General features: G+C 42.5%; 1 protein-coding gene across 1 annotated transcript; it reads left to right on the top strand.

Annotated features, from left to right (window-relative positions):
* The first annotated feature begins 6,170 nt into the window (after nt 1-6,170).
* Nucleotides 6,171-7,368, top strand: LOC106088702 (dynein axonemal assembly factor 4). Its single transcript, XM_013254354.2, has one exon. The coding sequence runs from the start codon at nt 6,570-6,572 to the stop codon at nt 7,290-7,292; it is 723 nt and encodes a 240-aa protein (XP_013109808.1). The 5' UTR covers nt 6,171-6,569; the 3' UTR covers nt 7,293-7,368.
* The last annotated feature ends 5,747 nt before the right edge of the window (nt 7,369-13,115 follow it).

Genomic DNA, 13,115 nt, shown 5'->3' with positions numbered 1-13,115 from the left:
TCAAAACAAAAATTATCAAAACTTATTTTTGTGTTTTGTGCTGTTATGGTTCTTAAACTTAGGTTATATAGTGCTACGCGTCTAACAACCTTAATCGCCATCAGCTTCACTCAGGCAACTAGGTTCACTGAGTCGCCTCCGAAAAAGATTTAAAAAGCGCTGAAGAACACAGACAAAATTTACGGCAGAGCAATGCCAGACATTAGAATGAAGAAGATAAGGAACCAACATACATGATATTAATGGAAGCCAGGCGGGCTGGAGATGTTTCCTCCTATCTGCCGTTTCAGGCCCCTATTGTAGTCAAGAATGGCAAAAGGACTATGTACCCGGAAATAATTTAGACAGGAAGAAGGGTGTTTGTTTAGCCATAGTCCTGCGCCTACTCCCGCAATTTCGGGGCAGTGCTACAATAGGTGCTCAACCGTCTATAACTCCTCGTCATCCCCACAAATCATACGTAAATCCGTCATACGTCAAGCGCGACGTCCAAGTTCTGACATTGCAATGGCTTGACCCCTATCACTATTGAGAGCGGCAGCTCCACCACAAGTAGTAGTGGTCCCCTGAACACACCAAGTTACCTTATATTGGTGAATAGCACCAACTGTATCTTTCGACGGTTTACGCCAAGCCCATCTGGCCAATCTTGGCAGCAGACTTTATGCACTCCGAACGGACGCACACCAAGATTACAACGTCATCCTCGTAGCCAACAAACTGTAACCCCTTCCTTTTCAAATGATCTGAAAATCCCACAAATATCCAAGAGCCTCAAAAAGGGGTACAAAAACCGTTCTTGTGGTGACTGAATCACAATATTCTTATTTGAGCCCTTTGCTAGTGGTAGGCTTATTATCCTGCTCACCAAAATAGTATGAACTCAATTCAGGAGAAATCCTCATATCCACCAGAGAGTCATATGTTTGACGCTGGTGATGTGTAGTCCCTGGTTACAATCGAGACACAGGCCTATGAAGTTGGAAACAATGCCAGCCCAATCGGAATTGAGCCAGAACTACCCTGGTCTGCATTTAGTAGCTATTTTATCGCAACAATGACCTAGTGAAAACTATTTAAACCTGTCAGCTTGGTAGTTTTGTGGGTAAAGCCTCTGGAATTAATGGAAATTTTAAACATTTTTTAATTTGTTTTTTCTTACTTGACAACCAAATATTGGGTTGCCCAAAAAGTAATTGTAGTAATATAGTGGGCGTTGACAAATTTTTTCAACGGCTTGTGACTCTGTAATTGCATTCTTTTTTCTGTCAGTTATCAGCTGTTACTTTTAGCTTGCTTTAGAAAAAAAGTGCGCGAAATTTTGTTTACATTTGTTTGTTTGGCGTCAATTTTAATATGGATACCACATGTATTGAAAAAAATTCATTTAACAAACCGAATCAACGCTTGTGATATGCACCTTAAACGCAATGAATTCGATCCGTTTTTAAAACGAATCATAACTGGAGATGAAAAATGGATTGTTTACAACAACGTTAGTCGAAAACGATCATGGTCCAAGCATGGTGAACCAGCTCAAACCACTTCAAAGGCTGATATCCACCAAAAGAAGGTTATGCTGTCTGTTTGGTGGGATTGGAAGGGTGTGGTATATTTTGAGCTGCTTCCAAGGAACCAAACGATTAATTCGGATGTTTACTGTCAACAATTGGACATTCAATTTGACAGTAAACATCCGATTGGACATTCATCAATTGGTCAATCGTAAAGGTGTCATATTCCACCAGGACAACGCTAGACCGCACACATCTTTGGTCACTCGCCAAAAACTGAGTGAGCTTGGCTGGGAACTTTTGATGCATCCACCATATAGCCCTGACCTTGCACCATCAGACTACCATTTATTTCGATCTTTGCAGAACTCCTTAAATGGTAAAACTTTCGGCAATGATGAGGCTATAAAATCGCACTTGGTTTAGTTTTTTGCAGATAAAGGCCAGAAGTTCTATGAGCGTGGAATACTAAATTTGCCAGGAAGATGGCAAAAGGTTATCGAACAAAATGGCAATTATATATTTGATTAAAGTTTATTCTAAGTTTTATTAAAAATGCATTTACTTTCTTTTAAAAAATCCGCAATTACTTTTTTGGCATCCCAATATTTATAAGCTTCTTTCTAAATTTGCCGTAAATTTAAAATGTCACGGCGAATCGACTTTTTTTGCCTTGTATACAAATTTTGACATATCAAGTTCCCAAAAAAGGTACTTTGTTGTTGCAATTCGCAGATGCGACCAATTTATAAATACGCCTTGGCTGGTTGTTAAAAATCTAAGGCCTGGTAATGCTCTCGTAAATGTAGAATAAATATATCGTAAATGTAAAGAGGCAATTATGCTTATTACAAAACGTAGCATTTGACATTTCAAATAAAACAATTTTATTAAAAAAAGATTTTAATGTGAGGGAGGATCTGACGTTGGAAATCCTCAGGCAAACTTCAAGGGCACAACATGCATACCTAGCAGGATGAAAGACTGCCCTCCACACAGTGATTGCTTTCTTCCTGAATATTGAGGGGCATTTAATAATGAGGAGATGGGTTAAGAGCCACCGCTCTAAGCCGCACGGGGATACACCAGAGTTTCTTACTGTGGACGGACTATCTGCTACGTGACAGCACTATCAACGCGGACTTTGGAGATAATTTGGTAAGAATACGGGTGATAAAGGGAACGCCTCAGGAAGGTGTTTTCTCGCAGATTCTCTGAAAAAATAGTGATAAATGAAAATAAATTGCTGGATCTCAACGGGGATGGTGTTAGAATGATCGCATATGCGTACGACGTCTTACTACCGCAACGAACAAAGTTGTGTCAAAAATCAGCGACATCATGGAAAGGTCACTATTGAGATGGGCTACTACAAAATTGAGGATGATAGAGCAGGTCTTTTTCACTCGGAGATAAAAGTTACAGGTTTTTAGACGGTCGTCAAAGATGGCTCCATGATGGAGCTAGGCAACGGATCGGGGTATACTACGGGACTCACAACTTTGGTATGTCGGCGAGACTACCGGACAAGTGTACACTCTTTCAGCCAGAGTTCTGTGTCATAACGATAGCCGCAAAAGATATTCTACGAAGGGATTTACCGTCTTCTAAACTCAGGATTTATGCAGACAGTATGGCGGCCCTCAAGGCATTGGGTTCGAGATTGAAGTGCATGGCGGAGTGTTTGAAATCTCTGCATAGATTTCGGGCTCACGACATAGCGCTAATTTCCCGTGTACGTTAATCTTGTAATTTCTTCTTTATCAACAATAAATTGTAAAAAATTACACATAGAAATCATAGAATTGAACTATCAGCTTTCTAAATACATACATACATATTTTTGGTTTTCAAATTTGTTCACACTTCAAATATTTTATCAGCTGACACTAGGTTAGGTTAGATTGAAAAGAGGGTATCTGCACCCTAATCCGCCCCATGCCACTATGGACATACACCTAAGCCAGTTGGTTCATGTCTGATATAGTGTCTCCACCTAAGTGCCGATATCTGTTAGACGCGAAACCCGGGCAATGACAAAGGAAATGCTCCAACGTCTCATCATCTTCCCCGCATGCCCTACACATGCTATCATTTAAGGCACCGATTTTACATAAGTGAACTCGTAATCCTATGTGTCCCATTATGATACCAATAGCTATACTGACCTCCTTCTTGCTTCCTTTCAGTAATAGCATCGTCTTCTCACGATCTGGATCCCCCCATAGGATTTTCGCCGTCCTACCGACCTTTTCGCTTTTCCACAATGTTGCATGCGCATTCGTCGCCCACTCCCTTAACTGGGACTGCGTCGACCCGAAAGGCTTCGGGTAAACCAAGTTTATTGACGGCAGTCCTCTGTCCGTCACTGCCAAATCGTCTGCCCTTTCATTTCCCCTTACTCCGTTATGGCCCGGCACCCAAACGATGCGGATTTTGCCATCCTCAGAGAAGGCGTTAATCTCCTTCTTACACTGCAAGACTGTTCGTGACCTTATTGCCCTGGTTGTTATTGCCCTTATTGCAATTTTACTGTCGGTAAAGATGTTCACACTCGACGTCCTCGCGTTAGCACCACACCACTTCACGCATTCCGTGATCGCCCGGATCTCCGCCTGCAAGACCGTATTATGGTCAGGCAGTCTGAAACAGATCTCAGTCCCTGGGTTCTCAATGTAAATCCCCAGGCCCACTCTGTCCTCCAGCTTTGATCCATCCGTGTAACATGATGTTCCAGATGGCAATACTAGAGTTCCGTCAATCCAAGACTATGCCGATGGCAGCAGTGCCTCGCACTCGACTTCAAGGTTCATCTGAGGTATCCGATCGGAAACCTCTTCCCTTCCTTTCAGGTTTCCTATCGTCGCCTCGATTATATGAGCTGCTCCCATCCTCAATCCATTCTCCCATCGCCTCAGTGGCTGCCTCACACTTAATCTGTATGCCAATGGGTCGGATATCTAGAATAGTCTCCAGTGCCCTAGTAACATGGTCCTCATCGCTCCGCCTATGCCAAGACATGTTCTCTGAACCTGTTGTATGGTTCTTATGTTGCTCTTTTTCTCCATAGCAGCCCACCAAACTACTGAGGCGTAAGTAAGTATTGGTCTAATCACGCTCCTGTAGAGCCAGTGGACTATCCTCGGATTCAGGCCCCATTTCGAGCCTTCGGCCCGTCTACATAGTGCCCAACATATGTGAGCCTTCTCAGTACGCTCCTGAATGTGACACTTCCAATTCAGTTTCCTGTCACACCTAAGTATTTGACCTTGTCAGATATCGAAATCGTCTTATTGAGGAAACGTGGAGCGTTAATTTGGCCCACCTTCGTCTTCCTCGTGAACAGGCATATTTCAGTCTTCTCTGGGTTAACATTGAGACTTCTGGGTCTAGCCCAGTCATATGCCATATGGAAGACCCTTTCGGCCCTTCTGCATAGCTCGTTCGGATTCTAACCACTTAGAAGTATTATAACATCGTCCACGTAGCAGACGGGTTCAAATCCCTCCTCAGTCAGCATCCGTAATAGGTCATTTATGCTGGTCACCCATAAGAGTGGTGATAAAAGGCCCCCCTGTGCCACTTGCTTCCTTATATTTATGCCAAGGGACACACAATTTATCCACCTGTTCTTTAGCATATGGTTTATCCAGTCTCTAAGGACCGGGACCACCCGGTACTAGGGTTGGGTCAGTGTGTCGGTCCGCACATTGTTAAAAGCCTCTTCGATGTCAATGCATACCTCCAGTGTATACGTTTTGGCATCGGAGGATTCTTCTATTTTATGCACAACCTCGTGCAGATCAGTCTCCACCGACCTTTCCTTGACATATGCATGCTGTTTGTATCTGAGCAGTTCGCTAGATGTACTACTCTTTATCATGGTGTCCACAATACGTTCCATGGTTTTGAGTAGAAAGGACGTAAGGCTTATGGGTCTGTAGGCCTTTGGTGTCGCATAACTTGCCTTGCCGGGCTTGTGTATAAACACCACCCTTGCCTCCTGTCAGGCATTCGGAGTATATGCAGACGAGGCGCCAGAAGGTCTGCCTCTTTCTGTAGTAACGCCGGAAATATTCCATCAGGTCCAGGTGACTTAAATGCTTTGAAGATCCTTGAATAGCTCTCCCTCACCATAAATTGCGTAATTATAAATTTGGGTTTTAACCGCGCTTTTCAATTCAATCTAATTTGAAAATACTCGTATTTAGGAATGGACATGAGTATTCCGAGATTTGTTGAACGATAAAACATATCCAGAGAATAAAATCTCAATCAAACACATAACAGCTCTAGAGTCTAGACCTATTTTGGATTAGAACCAATAGTTACCAAACAGAATATTAAATTGCTTGTGATAGATTTGGTTATGCTTCGTGGCTGGATTACCAGGGAGAGCAATCATAAAAATCGTTCATGTTGAAGCACATTAATTTCATATTGAATTAATTCCTGTCTAATGACCGGAAATTTCCTTGTAATTTATTCTTCCCTTTTGAGCATTTAGAAGGGTTACATTACACATTGGGTATTGTTATTGAGGCCTAGTCCTGTCACTAGTCACTCATTGATGGGTGAGTTTTGGGTTGCCAGGCACAAATGAGTGTGTGGGTTATGGTAACCAAGGCGGGTGACCCCGTCATCAAACTGACTGAGACTGTTTGTTGTGAAGCCAAGAGAGACAGGTGGAAGCCGGTCGAGGCAAAACACTGTGGATTTTATTCATAAACACGAATAGACAATAAATTCGAACAGTAATCATTGCATCGAATGGTATGGAAACAGAATAGAATCGTCCTCAAACCTATTGACAACTTATTGGCGCAACAAACAAAAGTCATTCTCTCCTTGTTCATTGTAAGGCTAGTCTCCGGTGTCAAAAGTCGTTTATCGTAGCATTCGGCATTCCGTGCAAACAAAGAAACACAAGAAACGGCAGCCACATAACTAAATTTGTTCCGGCTTATCGCTGAAAAATATTCAAACAGTCCCCAGCTGGGAGAACGGCATAAAGAAAATCTCCATTGCGTTCAATAACCTCAACCTGTGATAATAATGGTGCAAATAACTCAGACAGATGAAGAAATAAAAATTATAATTGAACTGAATCGCTTGATAACCCGCAAGCCAGACATTGTCCTTTTGCCCACATATCTTAAATTCAACAATCCTCCGATTTTCTTCGAGCGCCATCTTACCCAGGAAATCGATGAGATGGCCAGTTTTTGTCGCATCCTCAAGAACGAGGCTCGCATTGTTCTCATCAAAAAAGAAAAGGGCATGTGGCCAGAAATCTTCCAAAAGCTAAGCAAGGAAGAGCTGTTTCAAAAACGTCTGGAAGTCTCTGATCAAATTGTACTAAGGAATAAGGAAAGAGATGAAAAGGCTTTGGAACGTTATGAGCTCAAGAGACGAAATGAAATTGATCGGGAGGTACGGCGTGAGACAGTTATGCGCGAAAGGGTGAAGCAATTCCATGAGCAGGCATGTCGGGAGGCCATGACAGTTGCTCCCAAAGAAACTCACATGAAGACCAAGGGGGACCTCAGCAGCCATGGCTCATCTTCGGCCAGAGCATCTAGTCGCGTAGGTACCCCAATTGCACCACGTTCGATGCCAGCTTTGCGCAGCAGTGCCAGAATTAATGTTCAGTTTTCCACATTCAAATTTGATACACCCAAGCGGGAGTCACAGGAGGGCATTCAACGGCCATTTGTGGTGGAGAGTGTGCCTAGGTCAACGGATTCCAATGAATCAAATACCTCAGCCCAGCCCTAGATGTGTAATCATTCAATCGAAATTGTTATGTTTACTTCATTTGAAATAAAACTGTTTTTTTTGTACTTAATCTAAATTAGAAGCTGGCTGTCAATAGATGCAATTTAAAATCCTTAGTTCTCTTATAAAGAGCACGGCGGACCGAACTTTGCTAACTCACCACCTTGAATTGTTCTAAAAATGTACATAAGTTAACTCATATCATATGCAAATTTTTTTAAACAAGTAAAAATGTGCTTAGTTCGTCCGGGCCGAATCTTGGGAACTCACCACCACAGATTCAATCTGTTAATTCGGGAGATCGGTCTGAGAGCTATACTTGGTTATACACTGATTTGTTAGTTTAGGTTAGGTTTGCGTGGAAGTTAAGTGGCAGCCATCAGACTCACTTAAACGTTTTCGCCCATTGTGATATCACAGGATCACCTACCGTTGAGCCATTTAGATCGCCTTGAAAGCCCAAAAACTTGTTTAAGCCAGTGACAGCAAAGCGGTAGACTACTTCAAGTCTAAATTGGGGCACATAATTTTGAATCGTTCACAACCCCCAATTTGTGACCATTTATCATTCGTTGTTCTTCGGACCAGATCCTGAAGACTTAGCTTACATGTCGCCATACGTATACCCACAGATTACACTTCGCCTGGAATGTGTAAGGTAGTTGATAGTCTCGCAAGCTTCCTTGGATATCTCTGTGGCCCGGTACCCAGAACAGAACAATTTTGAACTGCTTAGCCATCTCGTTGAGAGATCTGCGACTGTCGAGCATATCTCTCTTGGATTTTGAATTCAGAAATATCTTCCCCAGAGATTTAATAGCTGCCTGGCTTCCTGAGAAGATATTTACGTCAATCGTGGTTATGACTTAGCCATTCCACCACTTCTGTAACTGCAAGGATCTTCGCTTAATACACACCACAGTTGTCGGGTAATATTTTCGATACGACCAATCCTTGCTCTTTATAGTGCGCCCCAAACGCCACCTGATCGCGTAGTTTGGAACAACTCGTATAGAGATCTATGTAACTTCTATTACCAGGAATATTGATGTTCCAATCGGTTCTATTAGGAATAGTGGTACAGACCTTTTTATCAAAAAGCGGCTCAGGTAACGTGGTTTCCACACTGCTTGGAACAACGTAAATAGATTAGGTTAGGTTGAAAAGAGGGTGCAGATATTAATCCGCCCCTTGCCACTATGGACATACACCTAAGCCAGCAATCGGCTAGTTGTGCGCTCTAAAAATTACAAAGTTACCTCTAAAAAGAAAATTTTAAGTTAGGAATTCCGTGCTACTTACAAAATCCTTAATTGTTTTCAATACCACTCCCCTAAGTTGGTTCATGTCTGGTATTGTGTCTCCACCTAAGTACAGGTATCCGTTAGACGCGAAAGCCGGGCAATGACAAAGGAAATGCTCCAACGTCTCATCATCTTTCCCGCATGCCCTACACATGCTATCACTCGCGGCACCGATTTTACATAAGTGAAAGACGAAAATCTTTCGCCTTCGTGTGAGAGGCTTTCCTGCTTTTGGAATTAAAATTACCTTTGCGTCCTATCTCATCCATCCCACAGGTATATACGACGGACTATAACTCCCTAAGTCAAGGAGCCAATTTCTCGGACATAGTTTGTAATTCAATCGGTGATACATCATATTGGGTTGCCCAAAAAGTAATTGCGGATTTTTTAAAAGAAAGTAAATGCATTTTTAATAAAACTTAGAATGAACTTTAATCAAATATACTTTTTTTACACTTTTTTTCTAAAGCAAGCTAAAAGTAACAGCTGATAACTGGCAGAAGAAAGAATGCAATTACAGAGTCACAAGCTGTGAAAAAATTTGTCAACGCCGACTATACGAAAAAATACTTTTTAGGCAACCCAATAACTGCCTGGCAACTTAAATGAGTCGAAATTTCAGACAAAATTTCTCAAACTACCTCCTACGAATGCATATCAGTGACTACCCCTTCTGGCACCACGTTGTCCGTTGGAGAGTTTGCCTGAAAATTTTTATTAATGAATAGTTCTAGTATTTCCTTACAATACATTGTCCATACATTCTCTGACTTCTGACTGTATCCTACCGAAATAGGTTTCAAAGATAGGATCTTCCTTAGCCTAGAGGCCTCAGATGTATCCTCCACGGAGCTGCAGAATTTCACCCAGGATTTGTTCTGAGCCTTTTTCAGCTCGCTCTTGAATGTTCTAAGCTCAGCTTTATAGAAGTCCCAATCGTGTGGTGCCCTGTGGCTTGCGCTTACCATTTCGAGCCAACAACGTGTCGAAATTATTAAAATTTACTATCGAAATCAATGGCCTCATCGTTTCATCGGTGACGCCTCATCTTCAGCGATGACGCTCATTTTCTGGTGGAATGGCTTCGTCGATAATCAAAATGTGCGTTATGGGTTAGTCAGCAATCCAGACGTGCTCCATGAGTCATTGCATCCCGAAAAATTACGATTTAGTGCGGTTTATGGGCCTGATGCGTTATTGGGCCGTACATCTCCGCGATGATTAAGACCAGCACGTTACTGTGAATGGGAATCGCTATCGTTCAATGATAACAGAATATTTTTGGCCCAAATGGGATGATATGGACTTGGTGGACATGTGGTTTCAAGGAACCACTTGGAAACCAAGTTTAAAGAACGTGTTATTTCACGAAATGGTCCAGTCAATTGGCCGCGTCGGTCGTGCGATTTGACGCCGTTAAATTATTTCCTGTGAGGCTACGTCAAGTCTATATCCTAGCAAGATAAATTCATTTACAGGTAGTGTACCGCTTTGCTGTCATTGGCTAGAACAGACGTCTCAGTCATTGTGTCCGTCATGACAGGTCACTGTCTAAACATTTTGGCAGACTGAAGGTTGCCAGCAACGACTTTTGCAGAAGCTGTGAGGACCTCAAGGAAGAAAGTAATATAGAACACCTTCTTTGTGTGTGTCCGGCACTAGTAGCCAGAAGGAGTTCAACTTTAGGTTCTCATTTCATTGAGAACCTGTCTGATTTAGCGGATGTTATCATTTGCAAGTTATTGGGCTTTTTAAAACAATCTGGATGGTTCAACGGTGGAAACTAGAAGGCATCTTACTTCTTCTGTTCCTGTGGTATCACAATGGACGAAATGTCTAAGTGAGTCTATTGGCAAATGTAGACCGATCTAAACCATATACGACACAGATACCAAAAAGCCTAATATAAGTCACTGTGTTAAATTTTAGCGAAATCGGATTATAAATGCCCCTTTTTGGGGCCAAAATCTTAAATCGAGAGGCCGGTCTATATGGGAGCTGTATCCAAATCTGGACCGATCTGAGCCAAATTGAAGAATAATGTAGAAGGGCCTAACACATTTCAATGTCCCAAATTTCAGCGAAATCGGACAATAAATGCACCTTTTATGGCCCCAAGACCTTGAATCGAGAGATCGGTCTATATGGCAGCTATATCCAAATCTGGACCTATCTGTGCCATATTCCAGGAAGATGTCGAGGGGCCTAACACAACTCACTGTCCCAAATTTCGGCGACATTGGATAATAAATGGGCCTTTTATGGACCCAAAATCTTAAATCGAGAGATCGGTCTATGTGGCAGCTATATCCAAATTTGGATCGATCTGTGCAATATTGCAGAAGAATGTCAAGGGGCGTAACACAACTCAATTCCCAAATTTTGGCAAAATCGGACAATATATGCGGCTTTTATGGGCCCAAAACCATAAATCGAGAGTTCGGTCTATATTGCAGCTATATCCAAATCTGGACCGATCTGTGCCAAATTGAAGAAGGATGTCGAAGGCCCATGGGTAACTCAATGTCTTAAATTTCAGCAAAATCGGACAATAAATGTGGCTTTTATGGGCCCAAAACCATAAATCGAGAGTTCGGTCTATATGGCAGTTATATCGAAATCTGGACCGATCTGTGCCAAATTGAAGAAGGATGTCGAAGGGCCATGGATAACTCACTTTCCCAAATTTCAGCAAAATCGGATAATTAGTGTGGCTTTTATAGGCCTAAGACCCTAAATCGGCGGATCGGTCTATATGGGGCTACATCAAGATATAGTGCGATATAGCCCATCTTCGAACTTAACCTACTTATGGACAAAAAAAGAATCTGTGCAAAGTTTCAGCTCAATATCTCTAGTTTTAAAGACTGTAGCGTGATTTCAACGGACAGACGGACGGACATGGCTAAGCTGATCAAGAATATATATACTTTATAAGGTAGGGAATGGATATTTCGATGTGTTGCAAACGGAATGACAAAATGAATATACCCCCAACCTTCGGTGGTGGGTATAAAAATTGTAAAATTTAATGATCTCCTTAAAATAATTTTCAATGATGTTTAATTTTGGTTCATTAGGAAGTAGAATATTCAATAACGGTTTGGTACTAAAACCAATAACGGTAACACCAATACCAGCTCGGCATAAGGCTAGTACCAAACGGTACTAATGAATAAATGTTTCATCCATGCCACGCGATATTGCCTTGTTACCATACGGTGTTGCTTTACTACCAATACCATATGTTATCAACTTTTCTCTGGGTTAACAGATGACAGTCAATTGACTATTCCACTCCAACTGCTACTAGGTATGCAGCCCTGTTCTTCCTCCTTGTCAACAACTACCATCAATAATCTCTCTTGACCGACATTAGCAGAGGTTATTTGACCCATATTACTATTGTTTGCATTAGTTCTTTTAAAAATGGAATACCCTTCAGGTGACCGCAACCACTTGCCTGACTGTTGTGCTGTTTCCGAACCTAGACGTGTAGCCTAGACAAACAGGCTACCCCAAGTGCAACGATTAGCCGATTCCAATAAAGGGAGCTACTCTCCTTAACGGTGAGAGTTTTAGGATCATACACTCCAAGCCTCTCAATAAACCTGAGAGCGATGCGCCTTTTATTGTTCCAACAGGAAACTGAATTGGAAGTGCCACATTCAGGAGCGTACTGAGAAGGCTCACAGATACTGGACACTATGTAGATGGGCCGTAGGTTCGAAATCTAAAGGAGCGTGATTAGACCAATACTTACTTACGCCTCAGTAGTTTGGTGGACTGCTATGGAGAAAAGTGCAACATTAGGACCATACAAGAGGTTCAGAGAACATGTTGTCTTAGCATAGGCAGAGCGATGAGGACCATGTTACTAGGGCACTGGAGACTATTCTAGATATCCGACCCTTTGACATACAGATTAAGTGTGAGGCAGCCACTGCGGCTATGAGACTTAAGGGGATGGGAGAATATATTGAGGATGGGGGCAGCTCCTACCATTGCGGTATAATACAAGCGACGATAAAAAAACCTGGAAGGAAGGGAAGAGGTTTCCGATCGGATACCTGAGATGAACCTTGAGGTCGAGTGCGAGGCACTGCTGCCATCGGCACAGTCTTGGATTGACGGAACCCTAGTATTACCATCTGGGAGATCATGTTACACGGATGGATCAAAGCTAGAGAACAGAGTGGGCCTGGGGGTTTACATTGAGAACCCAGGGACTGAGATCTGTTTTAGACTGCCTGACCATGATACGGTCCTGCAGGCGGAGATTCGGGCGATCACGGAATGCGTGAAGTGGTGTGGTGCTAACGCGAGGACGTCGAGTGTGAACATCTTTACCGACAGTAAAATTGCCACAAGGGCAATAACAACTAGGACAGTAAGGTCACGAACAGTCTTGCAGTGTAAGAAGGAGATTAACGCCTTCTCTGAGGATGGCAAAATCCGCATCGTTGGTAAGGGGAAATGAAAGGGCAGACGATTTGGCGGTGAAGGCCAGAGGACT

This window comes from Stomoxys calcitrans, chromosome 3, assembly GCF_963082655.1.
Source record: "Stomoxys calcitrans chromosome 3, idStoCalc2.1, whole genome shotgun sequence".
Lineage (NCBI taxonomy): Eukaryota > Metazoa > Arthropoda > Insecta > Diptera > Muscidae > Stomoxys > Stomoxys calcitrans.
This window is presented reverse-complemented; position numbering and strand designations above follow the sequence as displayed.